The sequence below is a fragment of the Crocodylus porosus genome, unplaced genomic scaffold, assembly GCF_001723895.1.
Source record: "Crocodylus porosus isolate Cpor-Errol unplaced genomic scaffold, CroPor_comp1, whole genome shotgun sequence".
NCBI lineage: Eukaryota > Metazoa > Chordata > Crocodylia > Crocodylidae > Crocodylus > Crocodylus porosus.
In genome coordinates this window covers 973,896-1,000,011 of record NW_017728893.1, presented here as the reverse complement: position 1 = coordinate 1,000,011, position 26,116 = coordinate 973,896, and the positions used below count along the sequence as shown (strand labels likewise).

General features: G+C 56.9%; 1 protein-coding gene and 1 long non-coding RNA gene across 2 annotated transcripts; both read left to right on the top strand.

Moving 5' to 3' along the window:
- Nucleotides 1–5,799: 5,799 nt before the first annotated feature.
- LOC109324078 lies at nucleotides 5,800–10,542 on the top strand. Its single transcript, XR_002104847.1, has 4 exons — nucleotides 5,800–5,893; nucleotides 6,554–6,598; nucleotides 6,881–7,108; nucleotides 7,569–10,542. It is a non-coding gene; the product is annotated as an uncharacterized LOC109324078 (long non-coding RNA).
- Nucleotides 10,543–16,722: 6,180 nt separating this feature from the next.
- On the top strand, nucleotides 16,723–25,859 carry ETV3L (ETS variant 3 like). The gene is made up of 7 exons (XM_019555905.1): nucleotides 16,723–17,191; nucleotides 17,655–17,809; nucleotides 22,506–22,575; nucleotides 22,933–23,170; nucleotides 23,740–23,926; nucleotides 24,028–24,151; nucleotides 25,036–25,859. Exons 3-7 carry the CDS (start codon nucleotides 22,515–22,517, stop codon nucleotides 25,677–25,679), a joined length of 1,254 nt encoding a protein of 417 aa, XP_019411450.1. The 5' UTR covers nucleotides 16,723–17,191; nucleotides 17,655–17,809; nucleotides 22,506–22,514; the 3' UTR covers nucleotides 25,680–25,859.
- The last annotated feature ends 257 nt before the right edge of the window (nucleotides 25,860–26,116 follow it).

Sequence of the window (26,116 nt, the reverse complement as noted above, 5' to 3'; positions counted from 1 at the left end):
AGGGGCTGTCATCTCTTTACTGGGGTAGTTCATCTTAGCTGCCGCATCGGCGCCTTTCATGGTTTGTTCCAGGCCGCCCAATGCCGCAGACTGCAGCTCAGCGGGGCCTCCAAACCCACAGACCTCCTCGCTCCCAGTTCACAACCATCACCACCAGCCCCTGTGGCTGGCTTTCTAGCCCCTAAATTTACCTCCACATTTGGAAGCAAACACAGCGAGGGTGTTGAAGGGGAGGAAGGGATGGGAAGGGTGTTGTGGGTTTGAGAAGACCCCCTTCCCAGAGGGAGGGCCAGCAGATGTCAGTATGAACTCAGGAATAGAAACATGAGGCCTTTCAAATCAGTACTGCATATCTTCACCCCCAGTGTTCCCAAGTGCCAGATTTAATGCTGCCGCCTGTTCCGGGCAGAGGCAGGCAGGGGAAGCGGAATCACCTGCTTCGCACTTCTTTTAAAAAAAAAAAAAAAAAAAAAAAAAAAAGAAAGATAGTTGACTACATTGAAAATGTCTTTTGGCTTTAAAAGTTCATAACCTGTTTGGGTCAGGGGGTTCGATAGCCATTGCACTGTAGACTGGGAGCTCCACGTTCAGGGATAAAGGACTCAGGTTCTCAGGACAATGGACCAGCGAGTGCTGGGTACATCGGGTTTGGGGTGATGTATTCAGCTTTGGAGGAAGAGGCAGCCTTGCCGTCCTCTTCCCCACCTGGCTTGGGAAGTCACCTATTATTTTGCAAAGGCAGGTGCTCCTCCTGGCCAGACTTCACCTTGCCTAGCAGCAGCTGAAAGGAGGAAACTTATAAATACATTTTAAATGAAAAAATATATATTCCAATGTGCCAAATATTTAAACTTGTGAAGTTTAAATGGTTGAAATCTCAACGTCCACCTGTATTAATTAATCAAGAGCATGTTAACGTTTAAACCATTTTTGCTTTGTTTAGCCATAGAGAATATGTAGGAAAGGAACTTTTTAATCGGACAACCAGCTGCCATCCAGCTTTCTGGGGAGGCCTCCTCGGGGCAGAGCGGGGGTAGTGAGTGCCAGCCACGCAGCTCCTCCAAGCGTGAACCTAGCCTTGCAAAATCTGCAAGCCCCGAGCTTGCCCTACTCCACGAGGAAAGTGAGTCCCCACCCTGCCCCTTCAGAGGCAAGTAGGATTTTGCAAGGCCAAACTAAATGGGAGATTTCTGCGGCGACCTTATCCCTGCTCTAGCTGGAGAGCATCAACTCCTGATAGCACTGCCTGGGTGGAGAGAAAGGAAAGCCCCTTTCTAGAAGCATTAACTGCGGTGGCCGATTGCTGCTGCCTTCACCTATCGGACAGGTTAACCCGCTGCTTGGTTGTTCCTTGTTTTTATTTATTCCATAATTATGTTTTTGTTTTTATTTTATTTTTTTAAGTAAACCTTTTCTTTTCTTTTCCTTTTTTTTTTTTATTTGTCTTATGGATCCTGGTGGGTTTTTAAAGGAAAATTAGATATCTTCTTTGGTTTGAAATATTTTTAATCAGATTGTTTAAAAGCAAAAAAAACCTGTTCCATTTTAGAGTGTTTTAAAGAGAAAGTATTTACCCATAGAAAGTTGTAATTTCACTTTTCATGAGGCATGTTCTTTTGACTTGATTCGAGTTGATTCAGCAGGGATTTGTAAGGATGTATACACATTGAAACAATGAAATGGTTAGCTTGCGCTATCTGTCCACTGAAAGCGAGATTGAAAAGCGTGTGTGCATATGTACATAAAAAATGTAAAGTAGTCTTTAAATACTTCATTGTGCAGTGCCTTTAGACGTTCCACTTTCTATAAAGTCTTCAAAAAAAAAGTTTGCATATATATATATATTATATATATATGATGTAATGTTATAGAAATATATGTATAATATACATATTTTTTCCAGGGGTATCTGATAGCTCTGTATTTTGTTATGGAAGTTGAAAGAAAAAAAAAGTATTTTACCTCAAATTAAAAAGTTAAATAAACCTTTTAAATACGCCTACACACGTGTGGCTCGCTTTGTCCAGCTCCGCATGCCATGTGCTACTGTAGAGCCCTCCCGGTTGCAGCGCCTCTGTGGGGAATACCGGCCTGCGTTCTCCAGGTTGGAAGTGGGGGAGTGCTTTTGCCATAAGATCCTGTCCTGCACTCTCCCCTTCCCCTAAAGCCTGTCCCTGGCCGGTTTGCATGCTGTGGTCACGGGTGCTCTTGAGGTTGGGATCTTTACTGTGTCAGGGCTGGCGAAATGAGTGCAGGGGGAGGAGGGATGGGGGTGTTTAAAAGCAACTAGAGCCGTGATGGACAGATGGCAGGACGAATCCAGCTATCCTTCATGGAAGACTGTTGCTGGGAGAAGTCTCAGCTGTGTTGACAGGAGGGATGTGGGACTCCAATCCTTCTACTTCTGGGACCTGATGGTGGTTAGAAAGGCCTCTGTTAAGACTTCAGCGGTTCCCAGTGTGTGGTACGGGTACCACCAGTGGCATGCAGTCACCCTGTAAGTGGTACATATTAACAGATGTATTGTAGGAAAAAAAATTGCTGGTGGTATTTCAGGTTGTATCATTTTAAATTGGTGGTGTGCAATCTGTCAGAGTCTCGGGACTGCCAGACTAGATGATATCACTACTGGGAATTGGCCCGGGTGTGGGAAGCTTTGTCCATGCAGCTTGTCCGAGAGGGCTGTGATGTGTCCCTGGAAGACAGAGATGCTTGTTCAGACTTGGCACTCCTGGTAGCTGGTTTGTTATGCTTTCCATGAGCATCAGCTTCTGGCTCTTCTGCCCAGTGTCCATGCCTCAAGAGTGCTTCGACTTCAGGCTCCTAATGGATTTTAAACAGACATACGTCCAGTTTGAAAACAGCCCAGCTGTTCATGGCAGATGCTGTCCCTGCACCGTGCAAGGAGCCCTGGGCAGCTGATCTGGGACCCGTGGTACCCGTGCAGACTGGGACGCTGGTCCCAGCCCCCTGAGGGCTTGCGGTGCAGGGAGGAGATGAGACAGCAGCTCTGTACGAGCAGACAGGAATGCAGGGAGACAGCGAGGCTGTGCCAGTTGCTTTGCTTTGGCAGCAGTTGGCACACGGCTGCCTATCCAGCATCAAGTGGGTGTACACAAAACTGGCCCAAATCCAGGCCCTTAAACAAGCTTGCCTTGCTCACGTAGCAGAGGCTTTATGCCAAAGGTACTTTTCTACCACTTCCTCCATGGAAAGGGGCCTGGAAGTAAGGCTCTGGGGGCAGGGAGGTGTATGGCAGCCCCAGCCTGGCTGAGAATCAAGCCCAGCGACTTGTTCTCAGGCACGGGGGAGATCTGTGTCAGAAGCAGCTTAGGCTCTGGGTGTTCCTGGCTCCCGGCCTGGGCTGACACCACAGAGCTGCGCCTCTCTGGGCTCGCGTTTCCCTGCCTTTCTGCAATTAGCTCAAAGATGGCTCCAGGATGGAGGGAGCAGCGATGCCCAAATTCCAGCTACCTGGCAGACGTGTCCTCTCTACACCGCACTCTGCCACGTAGCTGTGGTTTGTGTGCAGGGCTCAGAGCTGCTTGGCACTGGCTTCCAGGCCCAATTCATGTCATATGGACTGTACGTTAATTAAATGGCCGTTAATGCCGAGGACACACATAGCCGGCTGCAAAGCGCTGTGAGCAGGCATTCTGTTGCCTAGCTAATCCGCCCATGTTTTTACTAATTAATTAGCACTGGTAACCTTAAGAACGTTGGCTGTCCTGTCAGATGGAAATGAAACGCATGCTTCAAGAGCTCCTGGTAATAGCATTAGGCTGCCTGTGAATCGGGGTTCCTAACAAGAGACGAGCAGTAAGCCCTGCCCAGAATTGTTGGCGGTCCCAGGAGATGGAGGGTCTGAGTCCTTGTTCTCAGTGCTGGTAGATGACAGAACAGGGAGCAATGGGCTCCAGTTGCAGCGAAGGAAGTTGAGGAAAAACTTAGGGTAGTATGTTGTTGTAGAACAGATGTGGCAGATCAGGGAGAAAGGGAGCAAGACTATGCAGCTGATACGGGGGAGCTGAGAGCAGAGCAGCTAATAAGATGAGAAAGGAGCTAAAAGAGCAGCAGTTTAGATATAGTAATAGATGACAGAACAGGGAGCAATGGGTTCAAGTTGCAGCAAGGGAGGTTTAGGTTGGATATTTGGAAAAGCTTTCTCACTAGGAGGGTGTTGAAGCACTGGAACAGATTACCCAGAGAGTGGCATCTCCATCCTTGAAGGTTTTTAAGACCCGCCTAGGCAAAGCCTTAGCTGGGTTGAGGCTGGTTCTGCTTTGAGCAGGGGGTTGGACTAGATGTGACCTCCTGAGGTCCCTTCCTGCCCTCCTTGTCTGTTATTCTCTGTTGTTCCGGATTCCAAGATCTTGGGTGGAGGCAGAAAGAACAAAAACGTGGGGCTGGAACAATACCCCTGCCGCATCTAAAGGGGGGAATAGGTGGGAGCACCCCGTTGCTGCTTCAAACCCAGAGAGAGGAAGACACATGTGCCCTTTGGAAGGCGCGATGGCATTTCCCCATTGGGTGTGCACAGGCCCAGATCCCCGGAAGCAGGGGAGCTGCGTGCTCTGAGAGAGCCTCGTTTGTGCTGGGGGCTCTGGGACAAGGCTCCGGTTGCAGCCACAGGCACATGAGCGATGCTGCAGCTCCTGATCTAGCCTGGGACACGCTGGCTGTCCTTGGTGTTTTGCAGTTTTCACAACCAGGCCCACAGCAAATGCATCCCCTTCCCCTAGCACATCCCTCCCTGTCAGCTCCTTCCTTGTGACTCAGCAGCTGGGCTGAATCTTCCCCCAGGTATGGCAGGCACTTGGCGCTGCATGGAGACCTCCTTTGGAGCCAGACACTGATTCTGTCCCACGTTGTCCCCTCTGGCAGGTTTGGCCCAGGAAGCAGAAAGGCCTTGCGGGTGCATCTGTCATATTTTGAACAGAGCCAAGCCCTGGGTTTCCTTTCTGCACAGAGTGGGGAAATCGGGACCTAAATGAAAATGAAACCAGCTCCGTTTCTAAACATTTCCAGCAGGGTTGGGGGGGGAGGGTGCAGGCCCTGGGTATTTTCCAGCCTGCCCTTCCAGCCGCTGTTGTGAGCCTCAAGGTGACCACAAAGCTGCTTAAGAGCCTCTTTCCCAGCCTCCGAATTCAGCCAAGCAGCGTCATGGTGTTTAAAGCCAGCAAAGATTTTTCCAGCCAGGTGCTCTCCCCTCCTTTCCAAATATTAGCACAGCCAAGAGCCAGGAGTTCAAAGCAGAGGGCATGAGCCAGCTCTCCTACTCCTGCAGCTGTTCTGGGGGCTTACGGGATCCAGCTGCTTCGACTCAAACCTGGGCAGGGTAGAGTAGAGGGAGCCTTGGGGAGGGGAGCCAGGACGCCTGCGTTCTTGCCGTAGCTCTAAGCAGAGAGTGCGGCTTAGTCAAATGTGAGGTCCAGCACCCGGCTGTCACCCCTGGGTTGCAGACGGAAGTTGAGCAGGGGCCTCAGGACACCGGGGTTCAATTCCCCATCTGCAGGAGAGGCTGGAGGAGCATGTCAAGGATACCACCCCCCCACACCCCTCCTGTCCCTTCCCGCTCCATCTCGCTCTGTCAAAGCCAGCATGTTATTGCAAAGCAGCACAGCAGCAGTTAGCACCCTCTGCTTGGCAGTGGAGGGCATGGGGGGGGAGGGATGGTGCTATTGATCTGTTAGATTACTCAATTTCACCCGTATTGATCAGGTAATTGCTTTATCTCGGCTCTCATTTGGAAACTGCATTACTTGCTCTCTTTCTCTCACCCCCCCCCCCTTTCCCCACCGTGCGCTCGCTCTGGTTTTTAACTCTCCTCTAGCACCAGCAAGTGGCCCTCGGAGAGGGGGTAAAGTTTCGGATAGCTTCCCCCCCAGGGCAGGTGAGATGGGGCAGGGGTCTCCCAGCAAGCTCCTGCCTGGCTGCTGCTGTCCACACCCGGAGGGCTGCTGGCCTGGCCTTCCTCCCGAGAGCTGCCCAGTGTCCGGGTGCATTGCAGCTCTGGGTAGTCTCTCCTGCAGCCAGGCTGGCTCGAGGGCTGGGGTTGGAGTCTGATCCCCCTGGAGTAAATCCTCAGCCAGCTGCTCTGGGCCTGTAGGAGGAAGCTGCAGAGAGAAATGCTGCTGGAGCTGCTTCATCAGGTCGGGCAGAACAGACCCAGTCCCATCTGTAACATGGAAGGGCCCCTTCGCAGCCAAGGCCCGCTCTTGGTAGAGAAAGGAGAGCCCTTCTCTGCCCCAGAGACCCTGCAGAAGGGCCCAGAGGGCTGGGGGTCTTCCCCACTCTGCAGAGCCAAGCACAGAAACTGGGATCTCCCTCTTGCCTCCAAACCAAGTGAATCTCTAGCAGAGATGTCTTTTCCACCGGCGTCTGAAACTTCTAGTTATATCGGTGCCATTTTGCAGCCACTGGCACCAGTGTGGCATAGATGGGCATATGTGGGGTATACACAGCACTTGAGATTTGGGCCAGGAGATGCTAAGAGAAGCCGGTTAAAAGGTTGCTTCCCCTCTCACTTCTCTGTGGCTTGTTTCTGTCATAGCAGTTGCCTCCCTGGCCTGGTTTTGACAAGACAGCCCACTTCCAGGTAAGTGCGTGGATGTAGTTCTGCCCATGCAAGATCGTGGGTGCCTTGGGGTAGGAAGGGACTGGCATTTGCATGACCTGCCAGGGTCTGATGCTGCCCATGAGCACCGACACCACTGCTTCTCGCGGGTGCAGCTTCTGCTACATCCATGCAACAGCCCAGTCTGGCCAGTTATGCGGCCTTTGCGTGGGCACTAGACACCTGGCTTTTGAACACCTTGTTTTCTTTGCATGGCATTGCACTGACTTCCCTCTGGATGTGCCCTCTGCTCTTTCTAAGCAGGCAGCCACCACTGGCAAAGAGGACAGGTTTCCCCACCAGATCCCCTTTGTAAGCAGCCAGAACAATCTGATGCCAGGCTGGCCCCAGGAGAGCGGGATGCACCCGTATACGTTGGATACAGCAAGGGGAATCAACCCAGAGCCCTCTCCGGAGTCTACAGACATCACCCCAGTGGTGTGGGGGCAGATTGGCTGAGCTCAGGCTGGGCCATTCAGGGGAGATGCAAAGGTAAGAGGTGCAGGGTCTTCTGTGTCCCACAAGCGCCTGCTGTACTGCAGCCCCACAGAGCAAAGGGCTGGGAGCCATAAACCTTTTGCCCTCCCTGAGCTGGGAGGAGAGGCATTTTCTGTGCCTGAACTGGCCCCTGGGTCCATGTCCTGATGGGGGCATGGAGCCAAGCAGCATGCACACAGGTGCTTTGCTGGCTCCGTGACATGGCCTGGATGTCTTCGTACTAGCATAGGTAGCTGGTTTGCACGGGAGTGGATAGATAGCTGGGCCGAGGGTGAAGAGGCATTTGGGAGGCAGAGGCTCCTCGCCCTTGCTAATCGCTGGCTGAAGGAAGGCAGCACATGGCTCCCGACTGTATAAAGGCCCTGAATGCTCTCTGGGCCCCGTCCTGAGAGATTTCAGCCCTTGGGTCTCTCAGGGTAAAAGACCATCAGCCTCAAACACCTTCTCTTTGCAGAGCAGAAGCCCAGACCCGTGCAGCTATAGGATGATCCCCATGGGTTTCCCCAGCCCTGACTCCTCACCTGGTGATGCATGTTTGTACTGGGGTACCCGTTTTCTGCAGAATTTGCTCTCACGCTGCCTCATTAGCTGGCTCAAATGGAGACATCACGAGGGACCCCGGGGCTGAGCAGGGGACACAGCTGCTGGGGCTAGAGGGAGGCTGCTGGGTTTCATCAGGGACTAGCCCCTCTTTGCTCTGGGGCTGGGCAGTGAATGATCTCTAGGCATGTCCCCAGCACCCTGCTCCACAGGCCCCGTGATCCTGTTGGCATTTGCAGCTCGCTGTGGCTGCAGGCAGTGGTGTCACCCACAGGGGCGGTGCAGTGACACCGTGGAGAGGGGGAGCTTTGCTTCAGGTAGGACTCAGGCCCAGGCTGGGGGAGATGATGGGCTCTAGCTGCCTGAGAGAGGGCAGGAGCCAGAGCCAGCCCATGCCCTGGGCCTTGCTGGAAAGTAGGTGCCTTTCTTGTCCAATTGCCCGGGTCTTGACAGTGGGCATCTCTTTGGCCCAAAACTACTATTGAGGTTTTAATTACCAGGTGTGTCATTGTTTCCCTGCAAAACAGCTCAAGGCCTGTGCCTTGCTGGGAGCTGAGCGGAGCCCTGTAAGCCAGTGCCTGGCAGGGTGGAGGTGCACCTTCTAGGTTAACTGGATCAGAGACATGTAAGCTTAACCCAGGTAGAGAGCTGGCGCGGGCAAAGGAAAAAGGAAGCATCGATGGTGGGGGTGCTGGGGCTCTCAAGCGTGAAGGCAGAGCAAAAGCTTCTCCAGTGCACGCCCCCCTGCCCCCGCTCACCGCAATCAATGCCGCCCGGCAGGGAGTAGAGCCAGCATCCCCGCTATTAATTTAGAAACCTCCCTGGGGATGGGAAACTTTACCCGGCCCTTGTTAGTCTGCACAAACACCCCCTCCCTCCCCTTGCGCCGAAGACAGGGACGGCCCTGCCTGGCGAGACACCAGGCGATGGGTAGCGGCCACAGTAGGACAGCGCAGCTGGCTCCCGCCAGTGCATGGAGCTCACAGGGCTGCAGAGAGCATGGGAGCCTGGGGCCCTGCCACAGGTTCTCGCCATGATCATGGGCATGTCCCTTAGCCCCTGTACTAGAAAGGCCGCCTCGCAGGCACTGGTATGGCTCCCACCTGCATCCTATCCCTTTTTTCTGCTTTCCCAGGACAAGGCTAAGGCTGCAGTGTGCAAAACCGCTTGGACCAGGCACATTTCTAGACACCCTGCTCCCTCCCAGTCCTGGAGGGGTTCTGGAGTGGAAACTCAAGTCAGGCTTGGCCTGGCCCCCCAACCCGGGGTGGCTCTGCCCCTGCCTCTCTCCCCTCTGGGTTCCCAATCTCTCCCTCCATCCTGTCGTCCATCCCTCCTGCAGGGCTGTTGCTCTCTCCTGGGTGTTATGGAGGGGCTGTTGTGTGCAGGGACAGTCCAAGCCCAGCCCATTTCATCCAGCTCAAGCCTCTTGCTTCACCTGGTTTTATACCCGGTAATTAAAACCTCCTCCAGCCCAGTTCCTGCCTAAGGGGCCATTGTCCTCAGTTGGCCTTGGAGAGGCAGCCCGCGCTTGGGATACGGGGCTGGAGGACGATCATGGGCCTGATTTTCAGGAGCAGCACAAAGGAGACCTGGGACCAGAGCTCCCACCAGGGGCTGCTGTAACTGCGGCAGCCAGGACCCTAGTGTAGACACCGCTCTGCCATAAACTGAGGTGTTCTTCCAGAAACAGCAGCTCAGCTGTGTCCACGTGGGGGTGGCCGCACTGGCATCTCGCATGGCCACGCTGGTAGCATCTTGTGCTAGAGGCGAAGGTGTTGGGGTAGCAAGGATGTGAGGGGCATGGGCTGCAGCTGTCTGTGCGTGGAGAGCCCGCGGTCCCGGGGGCAGGGTCCAGGTGGGATGTTGGAGTGCAGGGGCGAGAGGCCGGGGTGCCGAGGAGGAGCCGGCGGAGTGTCGGGGCGACGAGATGAGCCGGGGGCGGGTGCGGAGGGGGGTGCAGAAATGTGAGCGAAATGGGTTTATTACTGGGAGTCTGTTTGCCGCGATTGTTATCGATCCGCAGCTGTCACCTCTCATTGCTGCTAATGGGACGTGAAGAGGCCCCTGTAACCGGAGCGAGCCGTGCGCTTCGCCTGCCGCCCACAGCCGGGCCCGCGCCCTCCTCTCCTGGGCCATTGTCTCCTCCCTGTGCCCTGCGCCCTCGAGCCCTCCATCTCTCATCCTTCATCCCTGCCTCTTGCCTTCTTCCCCCTTTCCTCTCTGCTCTCCCTCTTCCTCCCTTTCCCCTTCTTTCCGCTCCTCTCCTCTCTCTCTGGCCCCATTCCCCCACTCTGGGGGTGGATGCTGGAGGAGGGGAGTTAGGAGCAGAACGAGCTTTCAATTTGGCAGGTGATGCTGTTAATAGTCCTCTGTCAGCTCCGCTTTCCCCGCACAACCCGCCTGATGGAGTGTGGCTGCGCCGCCGCCTCTCGTGCCTCTGTTTTCCTTCCCGGCCTGCTCTTATTATTATTTTAATTTGCCATTGCACCAACAGGGAGGGGCTGGGGGGGACCTGGGGGGTGGAATTAACCCACGAGAAATGACATATCGATCCCCGCATGGCCCAGCACACCAAGCTGCCTGCTCGCGTCCCCCCAGCCGCAGCTGGGCGGGGGGGGAACCGCGGCATGTTAGTATGCGCTGGCCGCCCCGGCCTTCCCTGGCACTGATTGCAATTAGAAGCTGGGTACGGAGTGTCCTCACTTCTCTGCTGCCTGGCCGCGATGCTTCCTGGCTGCCCGAGCTGGGATGGGAGCTGGGTTCGAAAGCCCCAGGCAGTCGGGCTGGAGGGTGAGGAGCAGGAGGTTCAGCAGGTCGGGAGCAAAGGGGTCTGGTGCGTCATAGATTCATAGATGTCAGGGTCAGAAGGGACCTCAGTAGGTCTTTGAGTCCGACCCCCTGCCCGGGGCAGGAACGACCGCTGGGGTCAGATGACCCCAGATAGGTGCTTGTCCAATCTCCTCTTGAAGACTCCCAGGGCAGGGAAGAGGACCATCTGCCTTGAAAGCCCATTCCAGATTCTGGCAACCCTTACTGCGAAGTTCTTCCTGATGTCCAACCTAAATCTGCTCTCCATCAGTTTGTGGCCCTTGTTCCTAGTTACTCCAGGGGGTGCCCTAGTAAACAGAGCATCTCTTATCCCCTGCCGCCTGATGAATGTATAGGCAGCCACAAGATCACCTCTCAGCCTTCTCTTGTGAAGACTTAAGAGATCCAGGTCCCTCAGTCTCCCCTCATATGGCCTTGCCTGCAGGCCTCTGACCATACGAGTGGCCTCCTCTGAACCCTTTCATGATTCTCCGCATCCCTCCTGAAGTGCGGCGCCCAAAACTGGACACAGTACTCCAACTGTGGCCTGACCAGTGCCGCATAGAGGGGAAGCATCACCACCCTGGACCTGTTCATCATGCATCTGTTAATGCATGATAAAGTGCGGTTAGCCTTGTTGATCGCTTCGTCACACTGACGTCTCACGTTCATCTTGGAGTCAACTATGACTCCAAGATCCCTTTCCACTGCTGTGCTGCTGAGAAGGTGGACAACCAGCCTGTGTGTTGGTGGCTCTTTCTGCCCAGGTGCAGCACTTTGCACTTGTCTTTGTTGAACTGCATCCTATTTGGTTCTGCCCATTTTTCCAACCTACCTGGATCTATTCCCTACCCTCTGCTGTGTTAACTTTGCCCCATAATTTGGTATCATCTGCAAACTTGGACAGGGTGCTCTTCACGCCCTCATCCAAGTCACTGATGAAGACATTGAATAGCACCGGTCTACGGACCGAGCCTTGGGGGACCCCACTGCCCACATCTTTCCAGGTCGATCTCAACCCATCCACTACCACTCTCTGGGTCCAGCCCCTAAGCCAATTTGCCACCCACCGGACTGTGTAATCATCTGCATCACAGCCTGTCAGTTTATTTACGAGAACAGAATGCAATACCGTATCAAAGGCCTAATTAAAGTCTAGGTAGATGACATCTACCTCAACTCCTGTGTCGTGTCAGCCAGCGGCCATGATGCAGGGGTCTGCAACCATCCGTGGTTGCAGGGGTCTGGAGCCAGGACCTATTTCCTTCTTTAAGGAGGGTGTAATCAACATCAAGGACAGGAAGGAGCTGGCACCAGGCAGCAGGACTCCTGGCTTCCATGCCCAGCTCTGGAGTGAGGTCTGGCCTGGTTTCTAGCCGCAGGCCCAGACGTGTTGTCCCACCATGCGCTGCTGACTGCAGGGCAAAGAACCAGGGCTGCGGCCCTGTAGGCTGAGATCCATGTGAGAGCAAGATCAGGGCTGGCAAGGAGTGAGCTGGCAGCTGGTGTGGGGCTCACACAATAGGCGTCTTGCCCGTCAGCTGCAGGGAGGGTCCGGACTCCTGGGTTCCCTCCCAAACTTGAAGCCACTTGCTCCCCTGAATGCTCCTGAGATGCAGGAAGGGCGCCGAGGTCTGCGGCTAGGCGGCACAGGTCTAGATAGCTTGGTCCTATTAGTCACACCTTCCTCTCCATGAGCTGAGCCACCCCTTGGCCTCACCAGGGAGATTCGAGTCTGGGCAGATCCAGAATCAGACAGAGGATTAATTCCAGCATCAAGGCCACACGCACGCACGTACAGCAGCCAGCAGCATGGGCACGGCCCTGGGGTCCTGGACTGCAGAGGAGAGACTCCAAACTCTGCCTGGTGTGTGTGTGTCTGTCTCTGTGCTGGGCTTGATCTGCACAGCAGAGTGTCCCCATGCATCAGGAGCCTGCGAATGGGCCCAGCCCTGATGGCACTGGCGAAGCATCCCAGATAGCCCAGGGGAGGACAAACAAATCTGCCCGCAGGTTGGCAGAACTGGTTGGGGCAGTCCTGGCAAAGGGCTCTTGCCCACGCTAGAGGCTTCTCTGCTGCTGGGGGAAAAAAATATTCCCCAATGAGCTGTACCAGCAAAGCCAGATAAGACCAGGGTTATGACTGGGAGAGCGAGATGGCAGCACTTAGACTCTGACTAGCTGGAAACCATAGAAGCTGGGGGGAGGGGGGGGCTCTTCATGGGGTGCGGGGGGTCCTGGGTGCTTCTCCAGCAGCAGAAGCCCATGGTGCTGACACCCAAGCGTTGCTGGCTCTGGTTTGTCTGTGTCCATGACATGCTTGCTGTGTGTGCACATTGCTGGAGCCCACCAGAGATGTTGTGTAGCTGTGAAGGTGTGAGATGCACCTGCAACTGCATTGGGCAGCTCCATGAGGGTCCCACATGTGCCGTGTCCATGGCTAGGCATCAATATTACACATAAACCGGTATAAGTAATCAGAAACTGGTTCAAATCTGCAACACAACAGAAATTCAGTACATATAAACCACTCTCAAAATGGCCAAAACCAGTTTAAGGTAAACCTGGATGGATGCAGCAGACTTAGCTGATTTAGGTTAAATAGGTTTATTGAACTTTTGTCCTAGGTCTTCGAGTGTGGCTGTGCATGCGTGTAAGTTGGCAGTGTCTGGACCCAGAGCAATGCTGTGGGGGGGCTGCATGTCTGTCTGGGTCATGGTGGAGCCTGATCTTGAGGGCTAGAGTTGTCCTGGGCTCAGACCGATCCCAACAGGACCAGGTCTGGGGGTAAAGACCGAGCAACCCAGCAGCACGGAGGATGGTGGAAGCCAGCAGGCTGGGAGAGGAGCCACCTTCCTTGCGTTGACCTCCAGGGTTGCTGGCAGGGGGAGCCGGGTGGCTGGCGGCTGGGGCTGACATGCGCCCACCGGCCCGTGTATCCCCAAGCCCGGGGGCCTGCCAGCACGTCTCACCTCACCAACTCCCATGCGTTGAAAATTCAGGCTGCAGCCAAAATGTTTTGAACGGTCCCCGTAACCTTCATTCAGCACCACACCGGCTGGAGCAGCTGGGAGCCCGATGGGGCTGGGACAGCTGAGCTTGCGCTCTACTTTTTTTTTTTAGCAGCTTGTCCAAATATTGACATTTCTTGGAAGGCTGGAAAAAGCGGGTGGTAACAGCAATGGAGAAAAATCCCTCGGTCTGTTCCCCAGTTTGTGAACTGGGTCTAGTCTGTCTGTCTGTCTTGCTGGGCCAGGATCCCACCCCCAGCCAGGGCCAAGGCCCCAGAGGAAGGGTCAGACCCTAGCGGCCTTGCCGTGCTGCAGGATCCCTTAGTGCTCTGGGAGCCCCTATTCCCCCCCGCCCAAGGTCTCAGGCCTGGCCCTCTGTGTACTTCGCACTGCCCGAGTCCATCAGCCTTTGCACGGAGCTGGGGTCATGTCCTCTGGCTTGGACAGGGAGCTGGCATGAACCTGGGATGGCACAGATGCCCTCCTTCTTGGGACAGGTGCCCTCCGTGAGTCGCAGGCTCCCCCACCCCTGGGAGGCCTTTGCCCCCAGCTGCAGTCAGGCCACGCTCATGTGTCCCTGGTCATTCAGTGTGAATGTCTGGTTATGGGCTCTGCCTCGCGGCCCCGGGGCAGTCCAGTCTACCCTCCGTGCTGACCTGGCCGTGGACGTGACTTCTTGACTGCCCAGCTGGAGACCGATTAACTCTTTTGGTGCCAGCAGCCCTAGGCTGTACACATCAGGAGCATTTGTCATGAGAGGTTGCACTGGGTTCCCTCTTGACCCTTGCATGCATGTATACGCACACATGTGGATGCACACACACACACACACACACACACGCATGCACACACGTAGATGTACAGTGCATATATAAACATGATCATACGCTGATATACATGCATGTAGACACATGCTCATGTGCGGATGCACAAACACACAGATGCACAAGCACATAAACTGATGCGCACAAGCATGTACACACATGCACACACATGCAGCTACACACATGCACATATACCCACACACATGCGCACGCACGCTATTTCTCTGTCCAGTCTTGTCCCAACTCGAGGCTGGCTCACCCCAGGAGCGAGTCTCGGATAACTCTTCCTGGAATGACAAGAATCCCGCGTGCGAAGGCTCCTATTGCAAGCAGGCGTCACCCGGGAACAACACGGGCACTTCATGTTCTCGCCCTCCCTGGCGCCTCCTCGGCTTTCCAGGGTAGCCAGGCACTAGTGGGATCCCAGGGGTCTGCTGAGGGAGTAGGCACTTCGCTCCAAGTCTGAAGTCCAAGGGCTTGGTCCTGAGCTCAGGCCAAGGGACTGGATCCAGCGGCACCTTTAATTCAATCACCCAATGCTGATGCAATGGGAAAGGGATACAGGCTCAGGGCCAAGGGTGGGAAAAGGGGTGGTGGTGTGCACGTGTGTGTGGATTTCAGAGATCAAACCTAGACACGAGTGACCTTGGGCACGCCTCTTGCATTGCACATGGATACACGGTGCCCTTTTCTTGTGCCCGTGCGTGCAACCCGCTTCTGCACGCCTTTACATGCTGTGGCTCACTCAGACCCCCTCCCATGCACTTCACTGGTCATTTGGGCAGCTCTCCCCCCCCAATGCATGCACACACATTTCCACATCATCTTCACACACCCAGATCTCTGAAACATACTCACGCACATCTCTGACACGCTCATGCCCGCACACACTCAGATCTCTGAAACATACACACGCACGCTCAGATCTGAAATGCACATGCACGCACTCAGATCTCTGAAACACGCACACATACATACACAGATCTCTGAAACACACACATGCATGCACTCAGATCTCTGAGCCTCTGAAGCACATGCAAGCACGCAGGCACATCCACACATGCACCCAGATCTCTGAACCTCACACACACACGCACACATCTCTGAAGCATACACACATGCTTGCACACACACACATCATTGAATCTTTGCAACATGCACACATACCCAGATCTCTGACACATGTGCACACACCCCTTTCCCGTCCCTTGGCCCTGTGCCGTTATCCCCTTCCCATCTCATTAGCCTTGGTTGACTGAACCACAAAATGACTCCCGAAGTTCACTCCCCTCCACTTCAGTCCCCGTCTCAATCAACTCCCAGGTCACAAACACAGGAGGGGTCCTGCATGTTCCTGGCTCAACCAGCCCCACACCTGGCATCGGTGTAGAGACTGCATCTGTTGCTCGCTCTCCTCTGCAGCAGAAGGGAAAGGAGCAGCAGATCAGATGAGGCACCCCGGCGTGAGGTGGACTGCAAAGCAAATAGGTGGGTGAGCATCAGGTGACACTGGCCCACACACTAGCCCAGCATCCCAGCCCCTGGGAAGGAAGCATGCGCATGTGGTATAGTCCTCCGGAGGGAGGCATGTCCTGGGCTGTCCTGTAGGCACACAGGCCATCTGGCTCCAGGCTCTCAGCCTGGCAGCAGGCACTTTTGCAGCCTGGCTCTCTGCTGTCCCCACTTGTAGCTGAGCCTCGCTGTGGGCAGGGGCTGTGCAGATCCCTGAGCTGTCAGCACCTTGCACTGCACAGCTCTTGAGAGGCTGAGGGGCGACCAATGAGCTAGGCAGAGATGCCAGCTGGTTGCCCTGTGCATCCTAAGCAAACCTGGTCATCCTCCTCCTTGCAGAGAGGCCATGAACCATGCTTCCCAGCCCCTCTACAGCCACTCTGCTGCTGAGCTGAGAACCCAGCACTCGCTGCACGCAGGAGCCGTGTCGGGTTGGACGCGCCCCTGAGCCGCCCGGTCCCTCGGGCGTGAGCCAGCTGGGAGCCCTGGCACAGGGCCACCCGCGTCGCTGGGGATCGTGCTGTAGTAACCAGGTGCTCCCTGGCCCCAGGGCTCCTTTGCGAGCTTCGGGAGCGCCTGCACCAGCCCCCGCCTAGAAGCCTGGGCGAGGGCTTGACGTCAGCAGGATGCACCGTGGCCGGGGTCTTGCAGCAACACGCTCCTTCCTGGGGCCGTGAATCAGCCATACGGGGGGGGCCTCATCTCGTGCTCCCCCAGTGACTTTGGTGTCGGTGCATCCCTACCCCCTGGCCGCTCGACCCCAGTCTGTTGGCTGGCTGTCCAGAGGCCGATCTCAGTCTCAGCAGCTCCATGGATGGGACCTTGCACTTCTGGCCTGCACTGGCTCTCAGGTCACCCTTTCTCCAGCCCCTTGCCCCAGATTCACAGCTCTACCAGCCCCAAGCTGCTGCACTGCTGGAGTGTGAATGTGGCCAGTCCAGCCCAGCCTGCCCCTGTCTTCTCTCCATCCTTCCCTCCATCCGGGCGTCTGTCTGCCTGGTCCCCGGTCGCGTCCATCACGAGTTCCCCACGCTATTGGTGCCGGGGCTGGCATCGCAGTCAGCTTCACTGATCCTGGGGCTGTGCTGCAAATGGTCCCTGCTAGGTTGCTGCAGCCTAGTCAGGCCACATAGGCAAAGGGACATTGTCCCCCATGGATAAGTGGGAACTGAAGGCCGGAGTAACTCGCTCAGAGTGACACGTGGCAATGCAGCATGTCTACCCCCCACCGCTTGGCAGCCCAGGGGTGAGCTCCCCACCACGCCAGCCTGCGATGAGGTGACTCATGCAGGTGGCTGTAGCAAGAAGTAGTTGGAAGAGCTGGCCCTGGGGGCCAATGTCCCGGCCGGGGCTGGGAAGAGCGCAGGCGGAAGTGAAAGGTGAGTGCTTGGTGGCCTGGCAGCTTCCAAGCTGGGCCTGCGCTTGCCCGGATGAGCTGCATTGCAGCAGTGAGCGCTACCCCTCCTGCTGGCATGGTCACCCCAGCTGTGAGGGCCAGAGAGTGGCACACCTGTGAGCTCCTGCCCCGGAGCAGGAGTGCTTTCAAGGTGGCTACAGCGTAGCTAGACGCAACCTGGACTCTCCTAGCTGTGCCCCAGGGCCAGCCCATCGCTGCCCTGTTCTGTGCCCCTCTACAAGGAGGGGAGGCCAGTGGGTGACTACCCCTATGCATAGGGTACAGTGGAAAGCATGGCACCCCGGAGGGGAGTCGTGCCTGGGATGGAGCAGGGGGTGGAGAGAAAGGCACCGCATTCGCCTGGTGTCCCCTCCCCGCAGGCAGTCGACGCGCGCGGGGGTCGGCAGCCGGAGCTGTGCGAGGGGTTAACACGATTGTCTCTGCAGCCGCGGCGTGCCGAGCCCCCTGGGAGCACCGAGGACTGGGCTTTCATTCTAAGTAACCCCAACGCAGCATGTGATGAAATGCACGGGGCCAGCGTGACAGGCAGAGCGCGCGGGCCAGCGACGCCGGCCAGGACAGCTGCAGGTGCCTCCGCAAGGTAAGACCCCCCTCGCACTCTCCGAGCCGTCTCGAACCTGCTCACAAGGTACTGCCAGTTTCCCACCCACGGGAGCAGGCACGTCTGGGTCTCTGGAGGGGTCTGGGTGCTGCTTTCCCAGTCACTTCGACTCTCACCCAAGTGACTAGGGGTCCATGGGATGCTGGTGATGAGACGTGGTTGGTAACCCTTGGGGAGACCCATGCGGCAGGGGGTGTTCAGAGGGGATTTCACACCGCTGGAGCAGGACCAGGGATTTCACACCACTGGGCACTTTCTGGATGCTGCCAGCCACAGGCATGCCATGATGCTGCAGGTGCCAAGCCAGGCGGGGGTCCCTGTGGGAAAGGGAGGGACACGAACCATCCCTGGAAAAGGGAGCAGGTGAAATGACCCCATGCAGCACTTTCCCTGGGCAGGAGTGACGTGCTCTTGAGAAGCATCAGGAACCCTACAGAGAGCCATCTCTCTGGCGGGTGCATCCGTGGCACGGTGGGGATAGGCCAGTGCCCGCAGTGGCTCCGTTGGGAGGCATTTCCAGGGGGTGCCACCTCCGGACTTTTGTTCGGACCCGTTCTGCTGGGCATGTGTGCGGAGGGGTCTCCTGCGATCAAGACAGCCCAGATCTCAGCTGGGATGTACTGGCAGCCTCAGTGCAGCCTCCCCACAAGCTGCTGTCCCGCTGTGAGCAAGAGGGAGCGGACGGGCGACCTGGGCCCATCTGGGGTTGCCATAGTTAGAGCACAGCGCTCGTTAAGAATCAGAGCTCCTGTCTGCTCGGGCCAGGCTTTGCCTTCTGCCTCTGCAGGAGCTGGCAGCTGCCGGGAAGGAGGCTACAGGGTGTCCCAGGCAGGTTTCTCCCCCTTGACGGACTGCATCTCTGGCTGGATTTGTGCCCCCTTCTGGAGGAATTTGCATAGCTGGGGAAAGCCCTCAAGCCTTAGAGCAGGGCTTAGTAGATAGCGGTGGCTAATGCATGCAAAGATCACAGTCAGGCACCGCCAGGAGCCCAGGGCAGAGGTCAGAAGGGCACTTCTCTGCAGCCAGGCTGCCCCGTGCCCTCTGCCACCAAGTCCCGAGCATGTGGTTTGATTCCCAGAGGGAAGTGATGGAGCTGCCCCCACGCCCAGCTCACATGGGCGCAGCATGGAGGGCAGGAGCAGAGAAGGTTTAAGCATCACTTTACAGGGCTGTTGTCCCCAGGCTGCTCTGATCTCTCTACCCTGTGCTGAGTCCCTGTCCTCAGCCTCCTGCCTCTGGCTGGGCTTTCTTGTTTGGCCGGTTGCAGCCACTTCTTGCAGGGAGGGCAATGGGCCAGGGGTCAGGAGAGGCAGCTCAGGGCAACTGGGGCTGGTTGCTTCCCTGTCTCTTGTGTGCCCAGGCCACTGGCTCTTTGGGATGGGAGCTGGTCCCCGGGCTTTTGCACAGCAGCTACTCCCAGTCCATCCCTGCCTAGTCCCTGGTGCTGCCCTGGGGACCATGGGCTGGAAGTCCACATGCTAACGAATCTCATTAATCATTTGTCCATTAGGCATTTGTCCTGCCTTCAAGGCTTCATACCCCACCACCACCTCTCCCCCAGGAACGGGGGCACTGTGGAGCTTGTGTTAGCAGCTCTGGGTACTGGCAGCACTTCCCATTGGGGCAAGCGGGGAGATGGATGGAGGAGCGAGCAAAGAAAGGGGAACAGTCGGGCTCAGGCCTGGCTCAGTCAGGGGCTTTGCCCCTCCAATGTGACCCAGGGTCCCCTACCCCCGCCCCACCTTTTGGGGCTGGCCTGCAGGTTTTTCCAGGCCTTTGACTTTCCAACCTGACCTTCCTTCTCCTCTCCCCCTCCCGCCCCGCGTGTAAGGTTTCGGTACAGCCGCGGTACAAAAGCCTTTTAAATCCCACTTCCCCGAGAGACCCGGAGCTGGGGAGTGAGGAGTCAGCACAGGGGGAGGGGAATGCCCCCTCCCGGTCCTCCATGCCCACACCGCTGGCTCCGCTGGAGCTGCTTCGGGTTTGCACTGATGTACCGTGGCACCAGCCACGAGGGAAGGGGGGCCACGACTCCTGGGTTCTTTCCCAGGCTCGGCAGATGGCGACGTGCTCTCTCCACCCCTGGATCAGGGCTTTGCTTCACAGAGGCTCCATGCACCACCCTTGGAGCTGGGCCGGGGGCCTCGGGGGCCTGCTTGAATGCGGGCACAGGGAAACATGCCCTTGTGTTTCCAGCTTGCCCCCCAGATCCACAAAATGCCCGGCAAGGATGGTGTCTGAGCAGAGAGGTGGGTGGGTGAAGGTCATGTCTGGGGGCAGGAGGGAAGAAAGGGAGCCCCGAACAAGTTGCGCAGTGCTAGCAGGTGGACATGGGAGTGAATCTAAGCCACGGCAGGCATTTCGGGCTCTAGCGGGGACAGGAGCTGGTTCGAGGCAGCGGCAATCAGGGACAGATGCTCACAGAGGCCGAAAGCCACAGGGAAGCAGCCGGGGGATATGGACCTGCTGCCTGGCTGCCTCCCTGGAGAGGGACAGATCCTGGGAGCTGGGGATAGAGCTCTCCCCCGGGTAGGGGACGTCTGAGGGGTGCAGGCAGGGGGTTGTTTTGGGCCAGCTGATTTTTGTCCATCCTCCTTGCTCTGTACGAAAAGCCTCCAGCTCCCCATGGTTCACCTCTCCTCGCTGCCCTGTCTGCAGAAAAGGGGCGTCTTTAGGGGACGAACGAGTCCAGGGGAAGCTGGCGGAGCAACACGGGCGAGAGGTCAGGCTTCGCTTTGTAGGGCCCAGGACTCTGGCCTCTGACCCCCGGCAGCAGCCTCACACCACGGCTGAGCAGGTACAAAACAACCCGAACAAGAGATAATTGTTCTCCGGTGGTTTCTCTCCTGTGGGATCCTGCTGGTCCCAAGCACCTCTCCTCCCGCTGGATGGTTGGACTGATGGGGCTGTTTCCACGCCAATCCCTTCCCCCCACCCCTTGTCATTCCTTCACTGAGATGCTGCCTCACCAGCCCGGCTTTTGCTGGACATTAGGAATGAATCCAAAATATTTTACAGTGGTTTTTTTCCCCCCTTTTCTCTCCCTGTCAAACCAGCTGATTTGAACCTTTCTAGAAAATAAAGGGGAGAACATGGGAGGAAAGGAAAGCATTGACTTGGGAGGAGAGGATTCAGAGGACGTAGAGCAGAGGCCATGGATGCCTTTTCCCCTGGCTGAGTTTTCATTCAGGGGGTGGAAAGGGGCTTGGAAACAGGTGTTTATAAAAGCCATGCAGTCAACCTGGTGGCAAAGAGGAAAACCATGAGTCCAAGAAAATAGAGCCACATCTGGGCAACCTTTATGCATCGGAGCAGATTTACTCTTGGTTCTCATGGGTTTAAACGTGGGGAGATGGGACCTGGCTTTGCTTCCCTGTGGATGAAGAAAGTGAGAGCCACAGGCTCTTGCTAGGATATATTGGTGTGGTCAGAGGTATGAAATCCCCTGAGCCCCTCTCTTCTCTCATCATCTCTGTTTCAGGCCTTAAATGTCTTGAATTCAAGCCAGGGTTGTCCTTTGCTGCTCTCCTGCCCAGCACCTGCCTTGGCTGGGCAAGTGAGTGGGTCTAATGGTTTTCTGTAGGAAAATCATAGAAAATTATAGAAAATTAATGTTGGAAGGGACCTCAGGAGGTCATCTAGTCCAACCCCCAATCCAGCAGAACAGTCCCCAATTCTTCCAAATCCATGAATCAGGGAAGTTTCTCTTTTTCTCTCCCCCCTCCCCTTTCATTAGCTTTCTGTCTCTCTTCCCTGGCAGAGGGGTAAGAAGATTTAAAATTAACCCTTCCTCTTCCCATATATAGGATGATGAATCTTCCTAAAACCCTTGCACTCTCATTCATTCCATCCCACCCACAATAGTTTCCAACTGAAACTTTCCCCAGAGACCCACGTCCCAGAAGCCAGGGAAGTGGAGACCCAAGAGCTCCCCAGACCTTTAGGTTTCATAGCCTGGGGTTGTCAAAGGAGCATGTTCAGATCTGAACCCACATCACCCTGTTTGTTCTTGTCCACTTTGAGCTGGCTAGTGAATTTGGGCGGGGGAGCGGAGGGCTTCGTGCTGGGGGTGTTTTATTGTTCCTTATGTGGTCTAGGGAGATAAAAAGAAAGGTATCAATCATTGCATCCCTTCCCCCCTCCCACCTCCCCAAAAAAAGGAGTTTTACGATAGAAAAGCCCATTCTGCTGAAGTGAGACTGGTCATGGCGGGGAAAAGGAAACCCGCTCTTCAGATTGCAATAGAGACCGAATCAGAGAAATCTCTGCACACAAACTGGAGATGCCGACCTGGGGAAATAGGGTACTCTGGGGCACTCTCCAGCTGGGTCCCCTGGTCCCATTCTTGCCACTGTGCTCTAGAAACATCCTGCCCTTCAGAGCAGATAAATTCCCCTTGCTCACTGCTTGCCCCAGACAGGACTGAGAGAAAGACTGTGCAAGAGCCAGAGACAGGACCCAGGAGTCCTGATCTCTGCCCCCTCCATGCTACCCCTTGCTGTAGCACCAGACCCCCTCTGTTCCAGGACAACCCAGGAGTCCTGGCTTCCAGCACCCTCTGCTTGAATGGGCAAAGAGCACTTCCACCCGCGCTGCCCTCCCGGGGCTGCTGGCAGCTCCTGTTCCCAGGCAGCCCCTTCCCCTGCAGTGATGGCTTTGCCTTTGCGCTCTCCAGGTTGGCGAGATGCAGTGTAGCTGCGTAGCCGAGGGCATGCCAGCGGTTCCCAGCTCCTACTGGATCTCAGGTGAGAACGGGAGCCAGCCCCTTTCTTCCCCCCATGGAGATGGTCGGTGTCTTGGGGACAAACTTGGAGCTCTGGGTCCAATTCTGATGTCCTGAGCCCCTGCCTCTCCCAAAGCACTTTGCAGAGGGAGTTGTTTCCCTCCAACATGGATAGGCAGCTGGTTAACAACCACACACAATGCCACACAGGAATTGCACGCCCAGCGTTGAAATGCAGCCAGCTCTGGGGTGGCATGTGGCACCTGTCTACCAGCTGCACATAAAGCTGCATCCCGTTGGTGGCGGGGGCAGACGGGTAGGAATGGTGCATGCATAGCACTGTCCCCGGGGTCCATCTGTGCTCCCGCTTGCTCTACAGGGCTGGCGTTCCCCGACTGGGCCTACAAGGCAGAGTCCAGCCCTGGCTCCCGCCAGATCCAGCTGTGGCATTTCATCCTGGAGCTGCTGCAGAAGGAGGAGTTCCGGCACGTCATCGCCTGGCAGCAGGGCGAGTACGGCGAGTTTGTGATCAAGGACCCCGACGAGGTGGCACGGCTGTGGGGCCGGAGGAAATGCAAGCCCCAGATGAACTATGACAAGCTGAGCCGGGCGCTCAGGTGCGAGGCAGGGGCAGCGCTGCCCAGAGGCTCGGCCTGGGGTCCCTTGTAGCAGTACCCCTGGGAAGTCCTGCAGCCTGGGTACCGGGTCAGACAAAGCAACCGGGCTCATCTCTGGGCCTGATCCCTGTGGAAGTGTGCTCAGCTCCAGGGCCGTGCATGGCCCATCACTTTGGAAGTGAGCGACAGCTGCGATTTAGCTGGGCCCTAACCTGGAGGGGCTCAGGGAGGACCAGACTCAGCCCAAGCCCTGGGAGCCAGGAAGGAAGGAACGGTGCAGGGGAGAGAACAAGTGTCCTCTCCAGCTCCTGCTTTCCTTCCTCTCTCCTTTGGTACCCCTCTCCCTTTCTTCCTCCCAGGCACAGTGGGATGCCCTGGGCTGGCAGACCCGAGGCAGGCAGGTACCAGTGCTGTTGCCCAGCCGTGGCCAGACTCCCCTGTTGCTGGTCCCCACCCTGGGGGAGGGTTTATAGGACTCCCTTAGTGCAAATCTTCCTCTCCATCAGCACTGACAGTCTATCTGTCCTTCCTTCCCTCGCACTCTCTCTCTGAGTTCCTGTCTCCCCCAGGTATTATTACAACAAGCGGATCCTGCACAAGACCAAAGGCAAGCGCTTCACCTACAAGTTCAACTTCAGCAAGCTCATCTTTGTCAACTACCCGCTGTGGGACCTGCGCTGCCCTGCGCCCCCGCTGCTGCTGGGAGCCGCCGGCATGTGCCGCCCTGCCGTGGTCTCCACTGGGCTGCAGAGCGAGGTAACCGCAGGCCAACGGGGAATGGTTGGCCCAGCCTAAGCGGGGTGTGGGCCCAGGCTGGGCTTGGGGCTGAGATGGTTTTGCTCCTTTTCCGGCTCCAGTTCCTACAGAACGTGCTCTTCACTCGCCGGGCACTGGCTGACCAGCTGGCCTGCCACCGCAGCCTGCAGGAGCCATCGGGCGCAGATGGCACAGGGGACAAGAAAGCTGTGTCCGGGGGAGCCCGTAAGTGCTGGGGGCGGGTGGGTGAGTGGCTGAGCCAGGGGCATCATGCAGCCCATTTTGCTGTGCTAAGAACAGTTCTGATGGCAAGTAGGGCTGGACATGTGGAGACCTTGAACTGGAGCAATGCAGCCTGGGCATGCACACATGCAAGAGTGCCTGCACACTGGTGCACGCTTGCCCTCACCTTCCATGCAAGGCTGGCACCTGCCAGTACATCACAGGCCCCTGGGTGGGCACAGCCAGCTCCCCTCTGAGCCCACGGGCACTGGGGTGGCAGGACTCAGACGTGCATGTGCCAGGATGGGCAAGGAAGGCGCCCATGGCAAAGCTTTGACTTGCTGCCGTGGCCTGTGGGGGCCGCTGATGCCAACATGGGCCCCGCGAGGTGGGAACTGGAAAGGCCTGCCTGCCTCCCACACCCTGACGTCAGCTGGGCCTGGCACAGGTGGCTACAGGTGCCTCCTGGGGAGCTGCCCAGGCTGGAATCTGCGCAGGCTCCCGCACCCAGGGTGCGGCCGGGAAATCACAGGAGGCTGCAGACAGGGAGGGACGGAGGGAGGCATCTGAAGCAGGGGCTGCGCTGACATCCTGCCAACATCCCTCCTCCCCAGGGCTCGGGCACGGGGACCAGGGCTGCTTGTCCCATGCAGCTCCTCCCAGCCTAGAACGGGGCCTGCAGGTGAAACCGTGTCCGCGGCTGCAGTGGAGAGATCGGTGCCGCCCCGCTGCGCTCACCGTCTGAATGACCGAAGGGAGGGGAAGGGAAACAGGCACAAGGAGGGACCCAGCGCCTGAGTGGGGGGCAGAACCCAAGTGTCCTGACTCTCAGTTTGGTGCCGGAGCAGGTTGCTGCCAGTCTCACGCCTCTCCCTGTCTCTCCGCAGGCTTTGGCTCCGTCCCTTCGCCCTGCTTCTTTGGCTCCTACTGCAGCCCAGGGGTGCAGGATGAGTTCCCCCACCTGGCTGCCTTCCCGCCCCCCAGGCTCGCCCCTAATGGCAGCCGCCAGCTCTGCTCACCCAGCCACTGCCCCATGCCCAGCCCGCCCGAGTGGCCACGCTTCTCTGGCCACGTCTTCCCCCACAGCCAGGTGGTGCTGCCCCTACCAGAGCACACCCAGCCCCATGGTCCCTTGGGGCTCCCCAAATCAGATGCCCTCTTGATGGGGGTCAGCTTCCTGCCCCCTCGGCTGCAGGGGCGAGCCTTCCCTGGGCATCCACTGGGCACCGTGCAGGGGGCTGCAGAGAGGCTGCAGTTCCTGCCGGACCTGTCCCTGCCTGAAGAGGAGGAGAGGGAGGATGAGGAAGGCCAGTGCCGGGCTCCTTCTGCACAGCACGGCCAGGAGGTGAAGCCTGAGGTGGAGCTGGAGCTGGAGGGCACGGCTCTGGGCAAAGACACAACCTTCCTGGGCCCTGGAGGGGAGGGCGATAGCCCGTGTTACCCCTCCGAGCTGAGAGCCCCTGCGGGAGCTGCCCCCCACCTCTCCTGCCTGTCTGGCTTCAAGGCCACCTGGCCCTTGGACCCCACCTAAAAGCAATGCCACGGTGCCGTGTCCCCCTGCCATTTTGCCCCTTCCTCCTGCCTGGCGATGCCTGAGCCTAGCCCCATGCCGCGTCTGCCTGTGAAGCGTGCACAGCTTGTCTCATCTCACCCTGCCCTGTCTGTGTAAAGGATGAACCGGGCCGTGAGAATAAACCCAGTTTGCAGACAACCGTCTCTCTGGCTCTGTCCCTGCCCCGTTCCCTTGTCGCAGGGGGTGGGACAGGACTGTACCCGGTGCTTTTTGTCCACATCACCTGCAAATACTGTCTTTGAGCAAACCGCTAGGAGATGCTTCTTCTGGCATCGAGGGGAGAGCTCATTCTAGGGATCTCTGGTTTGATGCTCTCCACTACATGAGGCAGGAGAGTGACCAAAAGGTACCATTGCTCTGATGCAGTATAGCTCTGCTCATGTTTTGATGTTCCC

Bases quoted from the DNA above. Each gene is read 5' to 3' on its own strand.
- ETV3L (XM_019555905.1), top strand. From the start codon at position 22,515: ATGCAGTGTAGCTGCGTAGCCGAGGGCATGCCAGCGGTTCCCAGCTCC. The intron at 22,576-22,932 runs GTGAGAACGGGA...CTTGCTCTACAG, and splicing joins CAGCTCCTACTGGATCTCAG to GGCTGGCGTTCCCCGACTGG. The intron at 23,927-24,027 runs GTAACCGCAGGC...TTCCGGCTCCAG, and splicing joins CCACTGGGCTGCAGAGCGAG to TTCCTACAGAACGTGCTCTT.